Below are 24,093 nucleotides of genomic sequence, written 5' to 3'. Positions count from 1 at the left end.
AAGATTAGGGGCTGCCAGACAATAACCACTTTCAAGAAAAGGCGAAACGATTTCTTACGTGCACAGTCAAATTGAAGTTATAATTGTGATCGAGTTTAATAATTTAATTTAATTTAGGTATGGCTATCATTACTAGTACTATTATTATTATTATTATTATTATTACATAATTAGTTTATTGGTATTGTGAAGATGAAAAGAATTGTCATTGTATTATATTAATTATGTATTATATTGTCTTGTATTATAGTATTGTATTGCTTTTATTTGTATTATATTGTATTAATTATGTTATATTCGTAGCATTGTATTACTCTTCTATCATACTGGTTGAGTGGAAGAGAAGGCCGAATGACCTTAACTCTGCCAGTTAAAATAAACCATTATTATTATTGTTATTATTATTATTATTATTATTATTATTATTATTATTATTATTAAAAAACGTTTCCTTCCCAGGCAGGATTCGAACCACGGAAATCTTACTTACCAGTCTATCGTGCTCTGGAGTGAACAAGGCTCTGAAATCAGCTACAAGGGTCGGTCCGTTTTTTTTGGTACTAGTGTACATGTCTTCCAAATATTCATATTTTCCATAACGGACGTTATACAATACTGAATGTTCAGTTTTGAGTGGGAGATTTCGGTATTTGTTTTTGCGTTCACGACGTTATAGATTCGTTTGTCGAGCATGAACCAAAGATAGATAGTTTTACTGATTTAATAATCTGTGGTAATTTCGAATGTCTGCGTTTCACACTTAGTAGACTATATCAATTTTCTTAATCAAATCCGTTTTTAAAAACAATGTATTATTTTTTCACGTGAACAAAGTAATACTAGTTTGTGCGAGATCGTGCGTATTTGCTTGTTTTCCGCTCAGAACCAATACGCGGTAAGTGTGAAATACCACATTCAGTATTCCCAACGTAATACACATAATTTCCCTCTTCTTACCGCTTAAGCGCGACATTCATTTTACTGCTTTAGGCTTTTAACATATTATTTTTAGAGACGTTTAACATAGTAATAATTATAAATTGGAAACTTACCACTGCAATTTCACCTTAATTGCAATGTTAATTATTGTTTTTAAATATTTGCAAAAATTAAGTAAAGTCTATTACTCCACGAAACTTATTGCTTTCCTGATACAAGTAACATTAAGGAAGCCGTGAAAAAATCAACAAGATTCCAGATGCCGATGTTATTACTGCAATATGTTATATAAATAATATTGTTAAAATATTAAAATGAAAAATAAATCATTACATAACCTTACCGTTTATTTTTAAATTCGCATTTATAGACTGGGGGAAAAAAAAAGACAGACGTATATCACGGGCTGCTGGAGTATAGTAAACACAGAAAACATTTTATAGCAACAATGTTGAAGAAAGATATTTTGGTGTTCCGAAGTTGCTGTCATTAAACAGAAACCAACATGGAGATTTCATTGCAACTAATTAGAAATTCGTCTTTCAGGTATGTAATAAACGATCTTCGCACAAAATAATGTACGATACACGAGCGGTATGTTTGTTTTCATGTTCTCGGAAATTAAAAAAGCTCAACTACGTTTCGCTTTTTCAATCTTTTCCTCGAACATGAAAACGTCAACATACCGCTCTTGTAACGCATATGACTATTACCTGTCAACAAATCTGAAAAAGTTTCGTCTAGGAATTTGTTGGAATTGTGGCCAGTTGACCAGAAATTCATGCAATGATCAAACTCGTAACGATACTGCCCTCCAATTAAAACTAACTTTCAAGAATAAATTTCTAATGCTCTGTTGTAACATTCATTTTGCCCTTAAGATATACCTATTAAAAAGAAATACATGAAATATTTCGTAAAGCATAGATGGCATTTATTTATCGTTTTTAATACAAGGCTGCATGCATTTACGAGTATCTACGTACTTACTAACAAATGGCTTTTAAGGAACCCGGAGGTTCATTACCGTCCTCACATTAGCCCGCCATCGGTCTCTGTTCTATGCAATATTAATCAAGTCTCTACCATCATATCCCACCTCTCTCAATTACATTTTAATATTATCTTCCCATCTACGTCTCGGCCTCCCCAAAAGTCTTCTTTCCTCAGCCTCCCAACTAACACTCTATATGCATTTGTGGATTCGCCCGTACGTGCTACATGCCCTGTCCATCTCAAACGTGTGGATTTAATGTTTCTAATTATGTTAGGTGAAGAATACAATGCGTGTAGTTCTGCGTTTCTCTATTCTTCTATAACTTCATCCCTCTTAGGCGCGTAACACGCTTGAAGAGTTTTCGCTAGCGAGAAATGTGTTGCGAGAAAGAGGCGAAGAGCCTTCCTCCACGCACTTGGCGAGTTCTCGCTATCACAGATCACACCTCGCTATGATCATATATGCACTGCCTTCATGCAGAAAGCATTTATCTGATTGTAGTAATGACTCGTTGGGGGAAATATTATAGGTTATGTATTTACGTATATTGTCATACTTAAATATATAACCTGTAAGTATATTGTCGTACTTTACAAATTACGTACGAATGCTTTGTTGAATCTGGGTATTCAGATGATGAGGAAATGGAGTTACATGAACATATTTTGTTCATGAAAAAAAGAAGTAGGCCTAAAATTAAAGCAGAAAATATCTGAAAATCACATTGTATCTTACGAAAATAAGGGCGAGTTTTCGACACTGGTTTCGATTTGAATGATGATACGTTTAGGCGTTATTTTAGGTTCATTGGACCACAGTTTTTTTTGCCATTCATGATATGATGGAGAATTCTTTGCTATATCCTAATTAAAATTACGTAAACTGTTAAGACATATAGATGCATTATTTCAAATGTTTAATCAATACTATTAAATCTCATCAAAATAATATATAGCCCTATTTATTTTCAGATAATCTGATATTTGTCTCCATATTTCTTCTTTAAGTTTCGTGTTTTTATAGTTTTCATCCCGTGTAGGTATCATATAAATAAGCCTAGGGTGACATCGTACAAGTTCGATAAGTTTCTGCCTGCAATTATCAGCCATCTTTCCTCATTTTCAAATAAAAACAATATAATTCATCGCCACCTGTGATATCTTTTTCTACATTCAATCGTCATAAAGAGTATAAATGTCAAACATCTTTGATAAATGTGTCAAGAAAATTCGCTGAGCTACCGATTCCAGCGAGAAACTCGCGCGAGGTTTTTGCCTTGAGCGAGAATCACTTCCTGTGTGTGGACGCCCATTTGAATCCATGTTATCCATTTTTTAATTTTCTCGCAACACATTTCTCGCTGGCGAAAACTCTGTAAGTGTGTTACGGCCCTTATCCACAAATATTTTCCTAAGAACCTTATTCCCAAACACCCTTAATCTCTGTTCCTCTCTCAAAGTAAGTGTCCAAGTTTCACAACCATATAGAACAACCGGTAATATAATTGTTTTATAAATTTTAATTTTCAGATTTTTTAACAGCAGACTAGATGACAAAAGCTTCTCAACCGAATAATATAATGCATTTTTCATATTTAATCTGTAATACTAAATTACTATTAAAAGGAAAACAATTTTACTCCCATGCTTGCTGCTCCTCGTCTGGTCTAGAACCCGAAACTCTGACTGCCGTGTCTCATTTCCAATCAGAATTAAGCGAACTAATTCCGCTGTCAGTCGAAGTTGAAAGCCTCCGAACATGCAGCGTATAGGCTAAGTGTTGTGATTTCCAGCAGCTCACAACAGTTTACCAAAGTGATTAATCAACTAGAAAGCGAAGTTTGGGGAAGTGACTGGGGATGGCTTGAAAGAATGCCCGTTGCTCTGAAAGACCCACAGAGTGGCTACAGACTGACGGAACACGATTGTAAAGGAAAAGGACTGGTTTAAATTGGTAAAATAAAACAAGCCAACACATGCTGACGCACAGATCTTTCTTCGTGCATTATTGCAATGTTCTTCATTAGAGGGAGAATACTTCAGTCTAGAACAGGCGTGTCCATTTAGTGATTCGTGATGTAAACGTTAGTCCCGAGCGTTGAGAACTGTAAGATGTAATGTTTTCTCCCTCAACCCTTTCCACTAAGCTTACACCCTGCATGAGAGAGAGAGAGACGATGGTATCAGAGTCGCTTGTACCTTCGCAATGCCTGTATCGAAGTCTTATTTCGTGTCGATTGCGAACAATGGAAACTTCCACTCGCAATGGGAGGAGAAAATTGTAGCATAGACATTTCGCTAGCCCGCGCTACGAGCGTGCTAAACTAGCCCCGGCTATCGACTGATTATTTATAGAGGGTTCATATCATATCATATCGCTAACAATGGTTTATGAATAAGAAAAAAAACGTTAGTTCGCTGATCGTCCACCCGAAGCCTGCGCTAAGAAATGTCTATGAATATGGCCCGAAGTTTCTTAATATGAAAGAATGAAGTTGAAGTTTAATATGAAGTTGATATTGAGAAGAAGTCTATATATGAACCTTGTCTGCCTTATCTTTCTCAAAAGTTCGAGTACAACGTCCCTCTTAAACATGGTCTGTCATTGGTTTGAGGTTTGGCAGCAGAGGTTGTATTAAAAATTCACATGGAATTATCTTAAGGAACTTCACATTCCTTTTCACTATGTATTATCTATTCTTATAAACAGTATAGCATGAGTATTTTATAATTCTTGACGAGTCCCCCATTATGGGCATGAGTATTTTATAATTCTTGACGAGTCCCCCATTATGGGCATGAGTATTTTATAATTCTTGACGAGTCCCCCATTATGGCCATGAGTATTTTATAATTCTTGACGAGTCCCCCATTATGGGCATGAGTATTTTATAATTCTTGACGAGTCTCCTATTATGGGCATGAGTATTTTATAATTCTTGACGAGTCCCCCATTATGGGCATGGGTATTTTATAATTCTTGACGAGTCCCCCATTATGGACATGAGTATTTTATAATTTTTGACGAGTCCCCAATTATGGGCATGAGTATTTTATCATTCTTGACGAGTCCCCCATTATGGGCATGAGTATTTTATCATTCTTGAGAGTCCCCCATTATGGGCATGAGTATTTTATCATTCTTGACGAGTCCCCAATTATGGGCATGAGTATTTTATCATTCTTGACGAGTCCCCCATTATGGGCATGAGTATTTTATCATTCTTGAGAGTCCCCCATTATGGGCATGAGTATTTTATCATTCTTGACGAGTCCCCAATTATGGGCATGAGTATTTTATCATTCTTGACGAGTCCCCCATTATGGGCATGAGTATTTTATCATTCTTGAGAGTCCCCCATTATGGGCATGAGTATTTTATCATTCTTGACGAGTCCCCAATTATGGGCATGAGTATTTTATCATTCTTGACGAGTCCCCCATTATGGGCATGAGTATTTTATCATTCTTGAGAGTCCCCCATTATGGGCATGAGTATTTTATCATTCTTGACGAGTCCCCAATTATGGGCATGAGTATTTTATCATTCTTGACGAGTCCCCCATTATGGGCATGAGTATTTTATCATTCTTGAGAGTCCCCCATTATGGGCATGAGTATTTTATCATTCTTGACGAGTCCCCAATTATGGGCATGAGTATTTTATCATTCTTGACGAGTCCCCCATTATGGGCATGAGTATTTTATCATTCTTGAGAGTCCCCCATTATGGGCATGAGTATTTTATCATTCTTGACGAGTGCCCCATTATGGGCATGAGTATTTTATCATTCTTGACGAGTCCCCCATTATGGGCATGAGTATTTTATCATTCTTGAGAGTCCCCCATTATGGGCATAAGTATTTTATCATTCTTCACAGTCCCCCATTATGGGCATGAGTATTCTATCATTCTTGACGAGTGCCCCATTATGAGCATGAGTATTTTATCATTCTTGACGAGTCCCCCATTATGGGCATAAGTATTTTATCATTCTTGACGAGTCCCCCATTATGGGCATGAGTATTTTATCATTCTTGACGAGTGCCCCATTATGGGCATGAGTATTTTATCATTCTTGACGAGTGCCCCATTATGAGCATGAGTATTTTATCATTCTTGACGAGTCCCCCATTATGGGCATGAGTATTTTATCATTCTTGACGAGTCCCCCATTATGGGCATGAGTATTTTATCATTCTTGACGAGTGCCCCATTATGGACATGAGTATTTTATCATTCTTGACGAGTGCCCCATTATGGGCATGAGAATTTTATCATTCTTGACGAGTGCCCCATTATGGGCATGAGAATTTTATCATTCTTGACGAGTCCCCCATTATGGGCATGAGAATTTTATCATTCTTGACGAGTCCCCCATTATGGGCATGAGTATTTTTTTCATTCTTGACGAATGACCCATTATGGGCATGAGAATATACAAAGAATTTTTAACTGTACCTATGACTGGTGTAGTTTAGCAGTCATAGAGAGTCCTAAGTGTCTGAAAATGGGAAACAAAATTCTGTAGTGCCAACTTAACTTGTGTTTTCCTCCGTGCGCAGTTCATTTGACTAAAAAGTTGACCACCGCGCTCAGTTAACCTATTTCGAAAAGTGACCGCGCACGCAGTTGACCATTTCGGAGCACGTAAAATTTTTGGTCTGCGCGCAGTCGAATCCCCTGTGTCTGTACTCGCTTGAACTGTACTGTGTACTTGTAAACCCCCTCCTCCTTCATCCAGCAACGTTGTCAAACGTGTAATATTGTAAACTTAAATAATTAGTTAAATATTGCAAAAAAAATTGTGACATTGTTTTCTTCCTTATGGCATGAATAATTATCAGTAAAATAATGACACTTATCCCCCTTAAACCCTGTATAAAACACATTATACAGGGACATAATTTAATTTTACCTTTGAATGTACTTCACTCCCACCCCTTCTACTAATGAAGTTCAACCGTCCCCCACACAGATCCAAGGCCGCATATACAGTCATAGTAGCCTTACGGTCATAGTAAACAGTACGTTCCAAAAATATGTTCGCGTTTTCCAGTGACGAAAGAGCTTTTAATATTGCATCATTTTCCATTTGCCTACGTCGCATCCCGGTTTCCCTCACCTGCTTCTATTCGCCTTTCTGTAAATGCTACTTTCTGGGCTGTCTTAGCTCTTTTCTGAGAACATTAATTTCTGCTAGGAATTGGACGTCTATGTAATATTATACCCATACAATTGTTTAAAATAACTTAAATAAAAGGGCCTCGTTAAGTAATTAACTGTCACGTGATTTCCTCTCTTTCTACGACGCTGCGACGTAACCACTTGGACGGACAGTGGATAGCATGTCTGAGTAATTTTATCTGTGCGGGTCGGGCAGAAGTGAAGATTGAATTTACAGTATGTAAGGTACTCTTTTTATAGACTAGGTACAGAATTATTTCAACATGAGTTACTAGTACGAAATACGAAACTGGCAATTGGAATTAGGTGCAATATTCTATGGTGCGATAATATGGACAAAAGAACTGAAGCCTGGTATGGAAATGAACGGCCACCATTTAAAAAAATGTGTTTAAATATCCATATTATGATTATTTTTCAATTTAACTTCATTCTCTATATTGTACGCTAATGTGCTGTAGGCAGTATAATATACACTGCAAAATGAATACGTTCGCATGGATAACTAGTTCGTGAGTAAAAGCACTCATTGTTAATACTGTACTGCATTTTGATTAAGCAAAAACCTAATGAAAATTATCGAACTCAAAATCGCGATATTTCCTAGTTTACGTAAATGGATGAACTACTTTTCTTCCCCCCTACACCTAGTAAAGTGATTTGTTTATATATTATACCAGTATCATCGAACTCCAGTCGTGGAAGGGAGTAGGACACGGTGTTTCCGGTTCTTAATCGTTGATCCAAAGGTATAGCCAGGTTAATATTAGAAATGTTAGTAAAAATAAAATGATGTCTCTGTACGTGGGCTCACTTAAAAGAGCAACAAGCATTATAGGCGTATTTATTTTTAACATGCCTTATATTCATTTTCAAATAAATATTGATAGTGTTATAATAAAAATGTAACAGTAGGGAAATATTTAACGTAATAATTTTGTGTAAATGTTGATAATTCGATAAATAAACAGCCATTCGTAGCAGCTAAATGAAGTAAACCACCACTGCCACAATGTGTGATTTGAATCAGCTATCTCTTCATATCCACTCCTCAAGGTAGATTGAAGTGTTGCGGGCTGCATTCAGCAGTGATTCGGCGCTGCCTAATTCTTTGGACACACCTGTTTTAGAATGTATACTCATACATTTTTAGCATGGTATAAAGAATTGCAACAAACACAAATTTATCATCAGTCTGTGTTTATGAATCTGAGTGTTAATATTGAGAGCCAATATTTTGGGTCAAATCAAGGGTACATTAATAGTTAAGTTGATTACATGATGATTATTAATACCGTTATGATATGATGTTAAGAGAAATTAAGCAACACAGAAAGAGAGAACCTGCTTGCATATCGTTTCTAATCTTGCTCCGATTATGATTTTTTTTTATTTCGTGTGTAGGACAGAGAGATCTATGAGCATATTCCGAATCTCACCGGTGAGCAATCCGATGGCATCACGGTGTTCCGAATTCCACCGATGACGTCATTGATGCTCCACGGGTGTCGCACCGGTGCCATCAACGTGCAGAGGTGGTGGCAGTCTCCATCAGCCGCCATCAGTGAATCTGATTGGTTCTTGTATAGGGCGGGAATTAGCAGACGAATGACATCGTGCACTGTTGTGTCATGGCGGTGTGTTCTGCTGTATTGTTTGTAATGAGCACAATGTAAGAACAATATGTTAATGGCTTATGTGCGAACATGTCAACGGACCAGTTATTACTACCGGTTCAAGAAATAAGTTGTTTATGATCTCTTTTATTTGAACGAGATGGCAGTACGGAAATTTCGCAAAATTTTGGTAGCGTAGCACAGATAACCGCTTACACAGTCGCCATGACAGCATCGATTCTTCCAGCAGTTTTGTTCCTTATTTTCGTTGCAACGTGACGTCATTGATGCCACCGGACCGGTGAGATTCGGAATACGCTGTGTGTTAAAGTAGTGGTCTATGGACTTGAGAATCAACTGTACTTTGAACTTTAAGCACCTGTTTTAGCAGTTGCTAATTTACTCATTAAATCATTACAACACTTGTTATTTCTCTCGTTCAATTAACCACCCATCCATTCATAAATCTATAATATCCACTAAATCAGTCGTTCTTGCAGTAAGCAATCTGCCTACTCATTCATTCACTCATTAAGAACCTCTCCATTTATGTAACTACTGTATTTATCCACACAAAAATTAACTTCCATAAACGCATTTATTTACGCAATTGACACATATCCATGTATTCATACATCGAACCATTTGGCAATTAAAAACCTAACTATTAAAAAAAATTCGTCTATCCAAATGCCTGCTGTTATTTCTTCTCGTAATACAGATGTAAAATGTCTTCCTAGGTGAACTATCTCCCACCTTCTTCACTGGCTACAATGTTGCGAAGCTGGTCGCATTATTCAGTGGCTTGAAATTGGTGGTTTTTAAATTAAATTAAACGAAAACCGTCCAGACTATTGAAATACTCCACAGGAAGAAATTATTTTTTTATTAGATTTTTCTACCGATATGGACAAAAATCACGATTCTACTCGCAATAGTTATTGAATAAGAGTGGGTTAAACATTCGGGAGAAAACATTTTTTTCTGACTATTACACTTTTACTATGTCATACTACTTTCGACCAATAAAACGGTACTAAAAGACGTCTTTCAACCAATCATGGCTGCTTATTAACAATTTTATCTCTTCCCTAGCTTTTGTTAAATTTTATCGCTTCGCTAGCATTTGTTTGTTTTTATCACTACCCTAGCAATTGTTTCCTTGTCAACATTTCAAACTATAAATTCTTTACTGTACTATAAAACATACTTTGCGATCGTAATTTGTTTCCCGCATAGATACTCGACTGAAAATGGCGGCTCCGTTGAAACATTTTGATGACAATAACATTAGCGAGTCAATTAATATTTGATAGTATTAGAGTACTTTATTTCTCCTAATCTTTATATACTTTCTTCTAATTGTGTAACAGTCAATTAAATCCCACTCGAGTTTTGACTTTCTCTAGATAAATCAAAACGTCTAGTGAGGTTACTGTTGAGGAAACTATGGACTTCACACCAATATATTACACTTTTTTTTTGTAACATGCAACATGTCGTATTCGCTCTGAAAATCTGTAGGGTTCTTTCACTTCCACCCTGTATACAGGCTGTTCCATTTATCTTGTGCACCTAATATAATTTTTTTTGTTTGGATAGGTTTTGTAAGAATTATATTAGAACGAGGGGCTGACATGAGTGTTGAGATTTGATGCATGTAACTACATTATGGTACAAGATACACTTGACGTAATCAATTTTTCAAATAGCACTACATACTTTAATCATGTTGCATTGATTACACACATTAAGACGAGTTAAAAAATGTACCACGATGTCGCCTTCCTAATCAATAACAACAAAACGAAACAAAAGCGTACTTCCAATGTGATAATGTTATGCTTTGAGAACCACAGAAGATATTCCAAATGGTGACTATTCACATTCGAAGGCGTTTCCTGAAAGTCCGTATGACTGCCCGGCATGTTGCTGGCTGAATGGACACACAAGCCTACCGAATGTGTTGCTGCATGTCGTCTGGTGTTGTCAGAATGTTTTGGTACACACTGTCCTTTACAGTTCCCCACAAGAAGAAATATAGTGGCGACAGGTCCGGAGAACGTGCAGGTCACTGTACGTGGATTGTGGCGTCGACAGTTGTGGTTTGTTTACATGTTAGACAGCAAACACACAATACACGACGTGTACGGACGTCAGTCGTCTTTCATTTTGTGTAAGTTAATGCACAAGATGAATGGGGCACCACAAAAGACGGCACATTCTGATGGCATTCATTTTGCGTTTTATTGTTGTTATTAATTGGGGAGGTGACATTGTGATATATTTTTTGAACTCATCTTAATGTGTGTAATCATTGTAACATGATTAAAGTATGTAGTCCTATTTGAAAAATTGATGACGTCACGTGTATCTTGTACCATAATGTAGTTAATGCACTAAATCTCTACACTCATGTTAGCCCCTCGTTGTAACATAACTCTCAAAAACAAAAACTCCAATACCTATCCAAGCAAAAAAGTTATAATAGGTGCATAAGATAAATGGTACACCCTGTATACACGGAAATATTCTGGTGTTCAATAACCATCTCATTGAACTACCCAGAATTTAGTGAAAGAAAGTGAGAGACCCGGTTCAAATTAATAAGAATCACAAATTATATTCTATCTGAAGAAGAACTCGATGACACAGACTATAGGTTAGAAGAGTGTCCAAGAAATCGTTAAGAAAGTTAACTGAGGAAGCAGATGTATTCAATACAACATATTGGAAAGCGAAGAAATTGTTAAACTAAAGCCAAGAGAGCAATCGTTGATAAAATGAATTAAATTAATTATGTGCTATATCTTAATTCTATTTACTTACTTACTGGCTTTTAAGGAACCCGCAGGTTCGTTGCCACCCTCACATAAGCCCGCCATTGGTCCCTATCCTGAGCAAGATTAATCCATTCTCTATATCATCATATCCCACCTCCCTCAAATACATTTTAATATTATCTTCCCATCTACGCCTCGGCCTCCCTAAAGGTCTTTTTCCCTCCGGCCTCCCAACTAACACTCTATATGCATTTCTGGATTAGCCCATACATGCCCTGCCCATCTCAAACGTCTGGATTTAATGTTGCTAATTATGTCAGGTGAAGAATACAAAGCGTGCAGTTCTGTGTTGTGTAACTTTCTCTATTCTTCTGTAACTTCATCCCTCTTAGCCCCAAATATTTTCCTAAGCACCTTATTCTCAAACACCCTTAACGTATGTTCCTCTCTCAACGTGAAAGTCCAAGTTTCACAACCATAAGATCAGCCGATAATATAACTGTTTTATAAATTCTAAATTTCAGATTTTTTGACAACAGACTGGATGATAAAAGCTTCTCAACCGAATAATAACAGGCATTTCCCATATTTATTCTGTGTTTAATTTCTTCCCGAGTATCATTTATATTAGTTACTGTTGCTCCCAGGTATTTAAATTTTTCTACCTTTTCAAAGGATAAATTTCCAATTTTTATATTTCCATTTCGTACAATATTCTCGTCACGAGATATAATCATATACTTTGTTTTTGCGGGATTGACTTCCAAACCTATCTCTTTACTTGCTTCCAGTAAAATTCCTGTGTTTTCCCTAATCGTTTGTGGATTTTCTCCTAACATATTCACGTCATATGCATAGACAAGCAGCTGATGTAACCCGTTCAATTCCAAACCCTCTCTGTTATCCTGGACTTTCCTAATGGCATACTCTAGAGCAAAGTTAAAAAGTAAAAGTGATAGTGCATCTGCTTGCTTCAGCCCACAGTGAGTTGGAAACGAATCTGACAGAAACTGACCTATACGAACTCTGCTGTACGTTTCACTGAGACACATTTTAATTAGTCCGAACCAGTTTCTTGAGAGTGCCAAATTCAATATATTAATTCTATTACATAAAATATTACATTTTTACTGGTTAATACTTGTTTAATATTATTAAATTTGCGTACTATGTTTCGTAATAATCGATCTGTTTATTGCACTTGATTAAGATACGAACAGAAATGACTTAGTTTGTGCGAATCAGTTAATACATTTATAGGAACAGAAGCTGATGTTCGATTGTTATTCCAGAGGGCAGAGCTGTATGAATGGCTTTAATTCGAGTGCGTCGCTTCCTGTAAACATCTTGTTGTGCCTTTATACGAGGGACAGATTGCTGCCATTGTGGACGACTCTATCGTTTTCAAGTGAGGGGCGGAGAGCTTGGAACAAAGGGTTTAAATTGCTTCCTGCATCCCTATTCTATGTTACCGCACTATCGCCATCTGCAGGAGAGTGTGAAGTTACTGGACACAAATGAGCATCGCGTCTCCCTGGCAACCGCCTCGCTTCCCTCGGATGTTTTATGAGTTATCAGACGCATGGAAACAAGTCACCACACAACTTGCAGAGATGGTAATAAAAGTAGTGCTAATGTGACTTTGTAATTTTATTACTTATTTCAGAGGCAGATTTTACACTCAAACGTAACTGTATTGGTGCACAGTTGATATCAGTACATATTTCCTACGCAAAATTATCCTTAACGATCATTTTCTCAAGAAAAGGACGTTACTGTCCAATACTCTAAATTTATAGATAAACATGTTATATTTATTTACAAAATTTTATCTCCCTTTAACAGAGAACTTGAGGTTATTTTCCTTTTTCTGTTGTGTAATAATGAAACTGCTGCTACTGCTATTACTACCACTAATAAATTTAATAATAATAATATTATTATTATTATTATTATTATTATTATTATTATTATTATTATTATTATTATTATTAACATCTTATGATTTGGATTTAAAAACTTTCTGGGAATGTCAGAACACGATTTTAATATAGTGTTGCAAAAAAATACTTTCTGTTATATCAAAGAAAGACACAGAAATTAAGAGCAGCCATTTCATCTCAATTGCCCCCCTTATAAAAGATGCAGGTCATCCCATATTATTTGCTGATGACACAAGTATAGTATTTACAGCCAATAACTCCAACACATTCCAATCTTCAACAGAGGAAATTCTCTTCAAAATATGTGACTGGTTCTCAGTCAATAAATTAGTATTAAATTGTAACAAAACTAACATAATTCAATTTAAACCCTGTCCAAATTCAACGTCGCAAATTTCTAGCGCAATAATTAACAATAGATCCCTATTAGAAACAACAACAACCAAATTTCTTGGCTTAAAAATCGATAATGTGTTAAATTGGAAAAATCATATTAAAGAAATTACCCCCAAACTAAATTTAGCTTGTTTTGCTATTAGATCTATGCAAAAGATAGTAAATATCAATACCTTAAAAACAATATACTTTGCATACTTCCACTCGGTAATGAGTTTTGGAATAATATTCTGGGGAAATTCCACAGATAGTAACAATATATTTCTATTACAAAAAAGAGTAATTAGAATAATAGTAGGTGCCAAATCTAGGGAATCGTGTAGGACTATTTTCAAAAAACTACAAATAATGCCCATGGCTTGTCAGTATATCTTTTCATTAATAGTCTTCCTCGTATGTAATCGTGAAAACTTTGTAACTAATTCAACAGTTCATAGCATAAATACACGTCAAAAAAATGACTTTCATACTCCATCGGCAAGTCTATCGTGCTATCAAAAAGGAGTACGTTATATGGCAGTAAAAATTTTTAATAGCCTCCCTATCGATATAAAAAATGAAACTCAAAACATAAAATTATTTAGGGCCAAATTAAAGAAGTACCTAATTTCTCACGCCTTCTATTCTGTAGATGAATTCATGACATTCAATAACACTTCATGAAATTGATACTAAAACTATGTGTTGTACTAGTAGACTATATTGTAAATCTCGTCTGTATATATTTCATCTAGACTGTGACTATAAATTAAGATTTTATAATAGTATTAAGTTTTTTGACTTGTTCCATATTCTAGCTGTAAGCATGTATGAATACCATGGAATGTTAATAAATACAATACAATACAATTAAAAAAAATTATAGCGCGATTTATTGACTAAGCTATTATAGGACCTACGACATGATAAATGTTAAAGGAATGTAATATCGTGTAATTATTTTTTTCCAAAATTTTACTAACGTTAACATACGTCACCAAATACGACCATAACTGACGTAAACATAGCATTAACGTTTAGCGTATTACGAGTGTGCGAAAACTCTCTAATGAGTTCTCGAGAACAGTTCAGTGAGCCGTTCAGGGCAGAAGTGGTGTAAGTCAAAATTGGGTAATGAGGTTTAAAGTAAAAATTCTGTAAAATACAGCGCAAAGTAGCAATTGATATTTCCTTCGTGCTATCCACTGACTACTAATAGTTTAAATAAATACAATATTAATTGATACTTTGCGCTATATTTTACAGAATGTTTACTTTAACCCTCATTACCCATTTTTGACTTACACCACTTCTGATCTCAACGGCTCCAATAATAATTCCAGTTCTCTAAAACAGTCGAACATCTTTGTTTTGTTTCTGGATTCTTTTGCAGACACATCCCACAAACAAGGCCTTTCCATCAGTGCATTAATCAAGTTTATCCTAACGTATTTTCTTTCGTCCACTCCATTACTTCGAACAACTTACAGCCAACACCAAGGATCGTCTAAAAATGATCAAGATAAGCGCCACAAAATCAGAAGTTAGTTGTTGCTATGGAAACTGTACGAACTTTGCCGAACTGTACCGACGCCGCACGAGCAAATGAATTGACATATTTTCCATTTCTGCTGGAAAACACGCCAACATGTTAAGTGTTAACTTCAACATAATGTACTCAATTAACATGTTAAGGCAATTGAGACTTGAAATGTCCATATACATGTTATGTTTAGGGCTAACATGTTGTTGTTAGATGTTTATCGGTGGAGACAAGGCTTAAGAGATTGACTCGGGAGTCAAGAAATGGTTTATTGGACTGGTTTATTAGATTTGTGAATTGACGGATTGTTGGCATGCCTTGTAAATAGCTACAGTAAATTTATGTTAGTGTGTAAATGGCTAGTTTTATGGATATTGCCAGATGAATATGCTCAAAGAAACAATAATAATTAATAAATCCCTAATGTTATAGGGGAGAGTCGGGTAGTATCGGACATCGGGTAATATCGGACAGTGAGTTTCTTTCATCTACCACACGATGATAGTACCTGATTGACATTGTTACGTTTCTGTGATGTCGCATAGAGAAACGTAACCATGTAATTCAGTTACTACCATATGGTAGTAGATGAAAGAAACGCACTGTCCGATACTACCCGATGTCCGATACTACCCGACTCTCCCCTGGCATTGATATTGTAAGTAAAATTTTATCAATATTTTATTTTATTAAGACTATTACACTTTTACTACGTCATACTACTTTTGATCAATAAAACGGTACGAAAGGACGTCTTTCAATCAATCATAGGTGCTTATCGCATAATTTTATCGCTTCCCTGGCATTTGTTTGTTTTTATCACTAACCTAGCATTTGTTTCTTTGTTTGCCAACATTTCAAACTGCAAATTCTTTACGGTACTATAAAACACGCTTTGCGATCGTAATTTGTTTCCAGCGTAGATAGTCGACTGAAAATGGCGGCTCCGTTCAAACATTTTGGTGAATGTAACAATAATGAAATAGAATTTTAATAAGTCAATTAATATCTATTTTATTGTATTAGAGTACTATATTTCTTCTAATCTTCATGTACTTACTTCTGTTTTTATCACCTTCCTACCATTTGTTTCTTTGTTTGCCAACATTTCAAACTGCAAATTCTTTACGGTACCGGTAATATAAAACTAAAGCTAAAATTAGTGAAATAGAATTTCAGTAAGTCAATTAATATTTTATTCTAATGGAGTATTTTATTTCTTATAATCTTTATGTAATAGTCAATTAAATCCCTCTCTAGTTTTGATTTTCTCTAGATAAATCGAAACTTCTAGTGAGATTGCTGTTGATTACAAAGTAGCCAGTAATCTTTATCTTTCTCCGCTCACATCAATGTGGCAACTTTCGATACAGTTTCATCTCAGAACTATCGTGAACATTATTGTATGTTCAAATACTTGCGGACAGTTTGTCGTAAATAGATTTGTACTTTGCCTGGTCTATTCTTTTATCCGTGCAATATCGTGGATAATTTGGGCGACCTGCCAATTCCGAATTGATTGATGCAAATGTTCAATTCGCAGCAAATGTCCCCAGATTTTCATCCACGAGCCAAACTAATTACACGATCAGCGCGGTACCATCAAGTGGCTTTCCTCGTCTCTTTAATTTCAATTTTAATGCATTTTTTATCTCCGTTCCACTCATTTCTTCCGTTATACATCGACTTCACTCTTATCTCTTCCTTCCCCACCTCCAAGCCCTTTTCAGTCTCCTACCACTTTTCGTCTTCAACTTTGATTCCTTCCCCCTACATCCCTCGATTCCTCTCCCATTTTTTCCCCCGTTCCTTGGTAAAATTTATTCTGTTCAGTTTTCCCCTTTCCCCATATCTGTAGTTTTCTTTCAGAATTTTTAGAATGAGAGGAAGGGGTGGTAGCGGAACTATTGGGGTTGGGTTCACTTTTTGTTTGCTCGATGTAAGATTTTGTAGTCCTGCTTTTTTCTTTGACGACCATGCGTACGTTTTTCTTTTGTTTTGTTTATTTGCCCGATGTCTCTTGCTTGGTTTATGTTGATACTGGGAGCCTGTATCGATACATCCTGTGATTTAAAATGGAAACAAAAACAGAATAAATCTAAGGGTTGGGAAGGTTAGAGAAGGGGAGAGGTAAGGAAGGGAGAAGATGGATGTATAAACGTAGCAAGACATATGTTGTTATGTTAACATGTAATTCTCTTTCAATATTACACAACGTTTTTGAATAATTACAATAAAAAAACAGGAAAACTCGAAATTTCTATATTCTTGTGAAAAATATATTAACTTTAAAGAGATATATCTATCCCAAATAATTATCGTATTGTTCTGATACAGATGTGTTTACTGAATGCGATAATTTAATTATATATAATTTTAAAAGTACAGTAATTTAAAAGTATAAAAAGGGAAGAAAAAATATCACAACTTTCATTTTTGAGCTTTTAACTATGTAAACAAATAGTGAAATATTATTAGCCCTTCTGGTAACTTACGAGAGTTTACCTTTCAGGAATCACAAATTTTGATTGTACGGAAGATAATCATGTAAAAAGAAGTGCGTGAACCTTGCCTAAAGCATTTCTATTTTTAATTTTACGAAGAATCTCTACTTAAGTTACAGAGGGTGGATAAATGTATGTTTTTAACATCTTTTCAAAACTATTTAACCAGAATATGTATCGAATCCTTCCCTGAGCACTACATTACTCTCTTTCAGGGGAATGCTAGAATTTTGTATGTTCACAATTTTATTATATTATATTTTCTGAATATTTATATTATTATTATTATTATTATTATTATTATTATTATTATTATTATTATTATTATCATTATTATTATCATTATTATTATTATTATTATTATTATTATTATTAATTTTGATATTTGATATTTATTATTTAGTCCACACATGTGGAGTAGCGCTTAGGGCGTCTAGCCGCGAAACCAGGTGGCCCGGGTTCGATTCCCGGTCGGGGCAATTTCTCTGGTTGAGGTTTTTTCCAGGGTTTTCCCTCAACTCAATATGAGCAAATGCTGGATAACTTTCAGTGTTGGACCCCGGACTCATTTCATCGGCATCATCACCTTCATCTCATTCAGACACAAAATAACTTAAGATGTTGATAAAGCGTCGTAAAATAACCTAAAATAAATAAATTTATTATTTATAGTTCACAGAAGAAAGTACATACATATAATCATTGAAAACTTATATTTACATACTTTACAATTTTTAATACAATTTCTAAAATTATATATTTAATATAAGATGTTTTATCTTACACTTGCGTCTAGTTTTGTGGAAGACTCAACTCATTTTATAAAAAACAAATGTATTTTTCTAATTATTTCTTATTCAAATTTTTTAATATAATCGTTTTATTACAATTATAGATATTACTAGAAAAACGAATCTTATCTTATTCAGTTCTAGTTATTTCATTAATTCTTTTCATTCTCTTTTGTTTAACCAAAAAGAGATATAAATCTATTTGCTTTCGTAACTTTTTTGTTATTATTATTAATCGAAAGTTCTCTCATAGCTATTTCTTTATTCGTTAGTAGGAACTTTTCATTCATATATATTTCATCCGAATTTCTTTTATAGTTGACATTCCAGAACAATATGAATGTCACCTTCTCTGTGTCCACATAATGGGCAAATACCTTGGGGTAGATTACCTCTATTATTTCTTAGTCTCCAAAAACCCGGTCTGAACCAGGCCAGGCCAAATCTTTCTTTCATTTTCATATTGCCTATATATATATATATATATATATATATATATATATATATATATATATATATATATACTCCGTCCCCATATATTTTATATTAATTAAAAAATATTAGGGAGCGCATTTCATTGATATTACTAAAATCATTTTGTCTTGTAATATTTTTACATCTTGATTTAATTAAATTGAAGATTCCTGCGCTATTGCTAGTAGCCAAGTTATCCCATATCTATCCTAGTCCGATATTAAAAAGTGTTCTTTTCAATTTTTACGATTGCTTTATTTGTCGTATTTGCGATTTTATTTAATAAATTTTGCTTCGTAAACTTTTTTTGGTCACTTTGGATTCTTTTAATTAAATATTTCCTGTTTCTAATCAGGATTGCACTCATGATATTGCCATTTCCATTTCTAATAATAATAATAATAATAATAATAATAATAATAATAATAATAATAATAATAATAATAATATTGTGGGACAGTTGGTCTCCTTATAATTATAATTTGACTTGCTATTCTGCAAGCAGTTTAATAAGCTATACAGCCCTGGGTGTAAGAGGGCAAGTGAAAGGGACGTACTCCTGTTCATGTCCTTTTCGCTTACACCGCTTTAAAAACAAACACACAGTAATGTTCTATTCATCAGTGGTGGATTTTGGGTGACCAGCGAGAGCCGAAAGTATGTAAAAGCTATGATTTCCACCTAATATAATCCGTCACTGACCTTCCTGTCTGCTTGTACCGCACTAAAACATAGCTGACTCAGTAGGGGAAGGTGGAGTGGGGGATAAAGGGGCGGTCTACAGTAACTCAATTGAATTATTAATGTCTAGGTCTTAGCTATAAGGTGCAACGCATATGGTTCGACTACTTTAACTATGAGTGGAAATTTACTTTCGCATTAATATAAAACTATTTTACCCTATACTTGAAACTTGTTTCTCGCGTCTTCTAGATTGTGTTGGAAGCTTAATTTTGTAGGCCATGTTCTCTTTACAGCAGCGGTGGCGAAAGTGTAGTTGTGCGCCGAGCCACTGTGTAACCTGCAGCGTGCATAGCACCTGTGGAGGGAGGCGGACGCCCGAAGGGGAAGTGAAGCAAGTGACTTATTAACGGATTTTCATTTTCCTTACGTCAAGCGCTTAAATATAATTTTATACAGTATAAGGTTAGAAACTAATGTTTAGTACGTGTAACGAAGAAAGGAATGAAGAATAAATTAACAATATCACAACCTAAAATTAACTGTCTTCAGAATGTCTCTGCGACAAAGTTTCAAAATCAGGAATTATGTCACTTACTGCCAGTCATGGTTGATCACGAAGGTATTTGTCTGTCAGTCGTGATCTACATTTGGTTGTTACTATTTTCATTGTTGAAAATATTTTTTTACAAACGTACGTTGTAGCGAACATGGCTTCAACAGAGCAAGCGAAAGAACGAAGCTTCGCATATTTATATTTTGGCAAAGATTTGAAAGTTCAACATTTGTTAAGTCCTTAGGCCAATATCTAGCTTTCATTTGACATCACATAGTAAATCAGTGAGTTCAAATTGAAGAGCTAACTGCATTATTCGTACATCTGCTGAAAAAGGTTCAACGTACAGAGATGATGATGATGATGATGATGATATTATTATTATTATTATTATTATTATTATTATTATTATTATTATTATTATTATTATCATTTTTAACGACACCTAAATTTTAATGTTTCATGAGTGACATGTAGTATAATGCCGTTTTATGTTATACAACCGTTTCCTCGTAATACTCGTGAACAAATCATACATTTAATATTCTCATCACATTGGCAGAAAAAAAATGCGTCCTCCCATCCCATTTTAAACAATCGTTTTTGTAGAGGTACATGGTTTCGAGAGAGACATATGCCACTCGCAGATCAGAGACAAATACAAATGGAACGGAGTTTGACTCCAGTGAGTAAGAGGGTGGGGGTTGGGGGAGGTTAGAAGCAAGAGAAATGCATAGCTCTCACTGCGAGCCACAATGTCCTCGCGAGTCGCATTCTCGCCACGGCTGCTTTACAGTAATACATGCAGGACCTTGCAAAAGGATATTTTTTCCTGATAATATGGACGTTACCCTTTCGAGTGTGAAAACAGACAGAGATTTTAGAAACCCTTGAAATGTACGACATTGGTGAAATGACTGACGGAGAGATGGATCAATGGTGAAATGAAACTGGTAAGATAGGTATTAAACTCTGAGTAGCAAGTGTTTGTTCAACCTGTCGTCAAGCCCATGATGCGGTCAGCAGCTGGTCTGCGGTTGGCTCGGTGGTGTAATGTGTGCTCGTGCTCTCTGTTGCAGATGCCCATTGTGTTTCTGCTCCTCCAACTGCTACTGATTGTGACCGCCGACGCTGTCAACCCGGGTGAGTCTCTTAATTATTGCAGAGGTTTTCAATACGTGGTCAGTGTAAACTTTGTCGTGTAAATATTGTATTTTAATTTGCATGACAGACTATTTAGAGCAGTATATGAGATACAATAGCTCATTTATGACAGAATAGAAGCTTATAAACAAAAAATGGATTCCGAAAAGGAAGATTATGTTGTGATAGCTATTTACTATGAAGGTTTTAATAGAACAGCATAGAGAAGGACTGCAGAGCCCGTAAGGAGGGGAAATATGACGTCAGCCTCACTACACTTTTATCAGGAATGATCGCCTTCTGCGTAGAGTTGTTGACAATCTCCGTGCGTTGAAGGTCCGTCAGTGGCGGCACTGTAATTTTCAAAAAGGATTGTAATAAAGTAATTTTATTTATAATGCGTTTTGTCGTTTCAAGGTTTACGATTATGCTAGATTTTCTGTTGGCAGTTTGAGATTTCTTTGCGCCTAACCTGCTTTAGATTTTCCAAAATTTCCTCCTATCAATACCTACGGAAACATAAATTTGCAACATATAAGTAATTATCCTTGAAAGTTAATATACATTTCAATACAAAATGAACACAACGAGTGATGTCCTTAATTTAACAGTATATAAATACATATTCAATATACAGTTCGTAATAGGCTAATGAACTTACCCGAAAGTTTGACTATTCCATAATTCGTAATGTGGACTTTGTTGAATTGTCGCTTAATATTGAAATGACGAGTAGAAATAAAGTGGATAGGACACAGTAAACAAACAATTCTTTCGTCTTCAACAACAAAATAATCATATTCCCATTTCCTTTGGAAGTAGTATTTCTTCACGGGTTTAGGATTTGTCACGTTTCAGTTCTCTTCAAACTGCAGTACGTTTACTTATTTATTTATTTATTTATTTATTTATTTATTTATTTATTTATTTATTTATTTATTTATTTATTTATTTATTTATTTATTTGGCTGCAGTGCGTTACAATGTTGTATGACAGCATTACCTCCGGTCATATAGCTATCACTCACTTACTAGCATACAATTTATATACAGGGACATCATTTTATTTTTACTAACATTTTTAATATTAACCTGGCTATACCTTTGGATTAATGATTGAGACCCGGAAACACCATTTGCTACCTCCTTCCACGACTGGAGTTCGATGATACTGGCGTAAAATACAAACAGATCACTTTACTAGGTACAGGAGGGATGAAAAGTAGTTCATCCATTTACATAAAGTAGGAAATATCGCGATTTTGAGTGTGAAAATTTTCATTAGGTTATGTTTAATCAAAATACTGTACAGTATTACCAGTAAGTGTTTTTACACACAAACTGAGTTATCCATGCGAACGTATTCATTATGCAGTGTATATTATACTGTCTATAGCACATTAACGTACGATAAGAGAATGAAGTTAAAATGAAAAATAATCATAATATGGATATTTAAACATATTTTTGAAAATGGTGGCCGTTCATTTCGATACAGGGTTCAGTTTTTTTGTGCCTATTATCGCACTATAGACTATTGCATCTAATTCCAATTACCAGTTTCGTCCTTCATACTTAGTAACTCATGTTGAAATAATTCTGTACATATTCTATAAAAGAGTACCTTACGTACTGTAAATTCAGTCTTCACTTCTGCCCGACCCGCACAGATAAAATTACTCAGACATGCTATCTACTGTCCGTTCAAGTGGTTATGTCGCAGGATCGTAGAAAGGGGGGAATCACGTGATAATTAATTACTTAACGAGGGCCTTTTATTTAAGTTATTTTAAACAGTTTCATAATATTACGTAGACCTATAATCAATTTATAACAGAAATTAATGTTTTCAGAAAAGAGCTAAGAAAGCCCAGCCACTAGTCTTTACAGTGGAGCGAGCAGAAGGAGGTGGGGGAAATCGGGATGCGACGTAGGCAAACGGACGACAGTACCTGTGCGAAAATATGATTCAATATTGGAAATTTTTGTCACTGGAAAACGCGAACATATTTCTGAAACGTACTGTAATCTCTAACTCAGTACTGCGGCCTTGGTTCTGTGAGGAAGACAGCTGGAACTTGGTTAGTAGAAGGGGTGGGAGTGAAGTACATTCAAAAACTCAGGTACAATAAAAGTTGAAGTAAAAATAAAATGATGTCCCTGTACAATATACATAGGTAGACCTTCTTACATATATACACACATTTTAAGATTTATTTTACATGTCTTTTAACTTATTTATTTCCCTCATACGTTTTTCTCTTACTTTCTGAAGGTATGTTCCTAAGGATTGTATTATCTGTTCATTTGTAATTCTTAATAGCGTATTGTGTACCTACCGCCGCGAGAATGAATGTTGGTATAGCCGAGCGCAACTAGAAAGCTATGACCACGCTGTTAGAAAAGGTGGGTGAGGTATAGAAGGGGTACGAAAGCAGTCGCTCTGAAGAGCTACAGTTCTGCAGGTCTGGCATAGAGAGTTTAATATCGAAACACACTTAGCATTTATTGATTTCATAAAAGCATTCGATGAAGTTAACAGAAATAAACTTTCAGAGATT

General features: G+C 35.2%; 1 protein-coding gene across 1 annotated transcript in view; it reads left to right on the top strand.

Moving 5' to 3' along the window:
* Window positions 1–24,093, top strand: part of LOC138711652 (procollagen C-endopeptidase enhancer 1-like) — a 1,452,145-nt gene that overhangs the window by 181,061 nt on the left and 1,246,991 nt on the right. Inside the window, exon 2 of the mRNA XM_069842784.1 lies at window positions 21,469–21,532. Within this exon, the coding sequence (XP_069698885.1) occupies window positions 21,469–21,532 (64 nt within the window). The remainder of the gene's footprint in view (window positions 1–21,468; window positions 21,533–24,093) is intronic.

This window comes from Periplaneta americana, chromosome 13, assembly GCF_040183065.1.
Source record: "Periplaneta americana isolate PAMFEO1 chromosome 13, P.americana_PAMFEO1_priV1, whole genome shotgun sequence".
Classification (NCBI taxonomy): Eukaryota; Metazoa; Arthropoda; class Insecta; order Blattodea; family Blattidae; genus Periplaneta; species Periplaneta americana.
The sequence above is the reverse complement of the archived record's forward strand: the minus strand, read 5'-3'. Positions and strand labels throughout refer to the sequence as shown.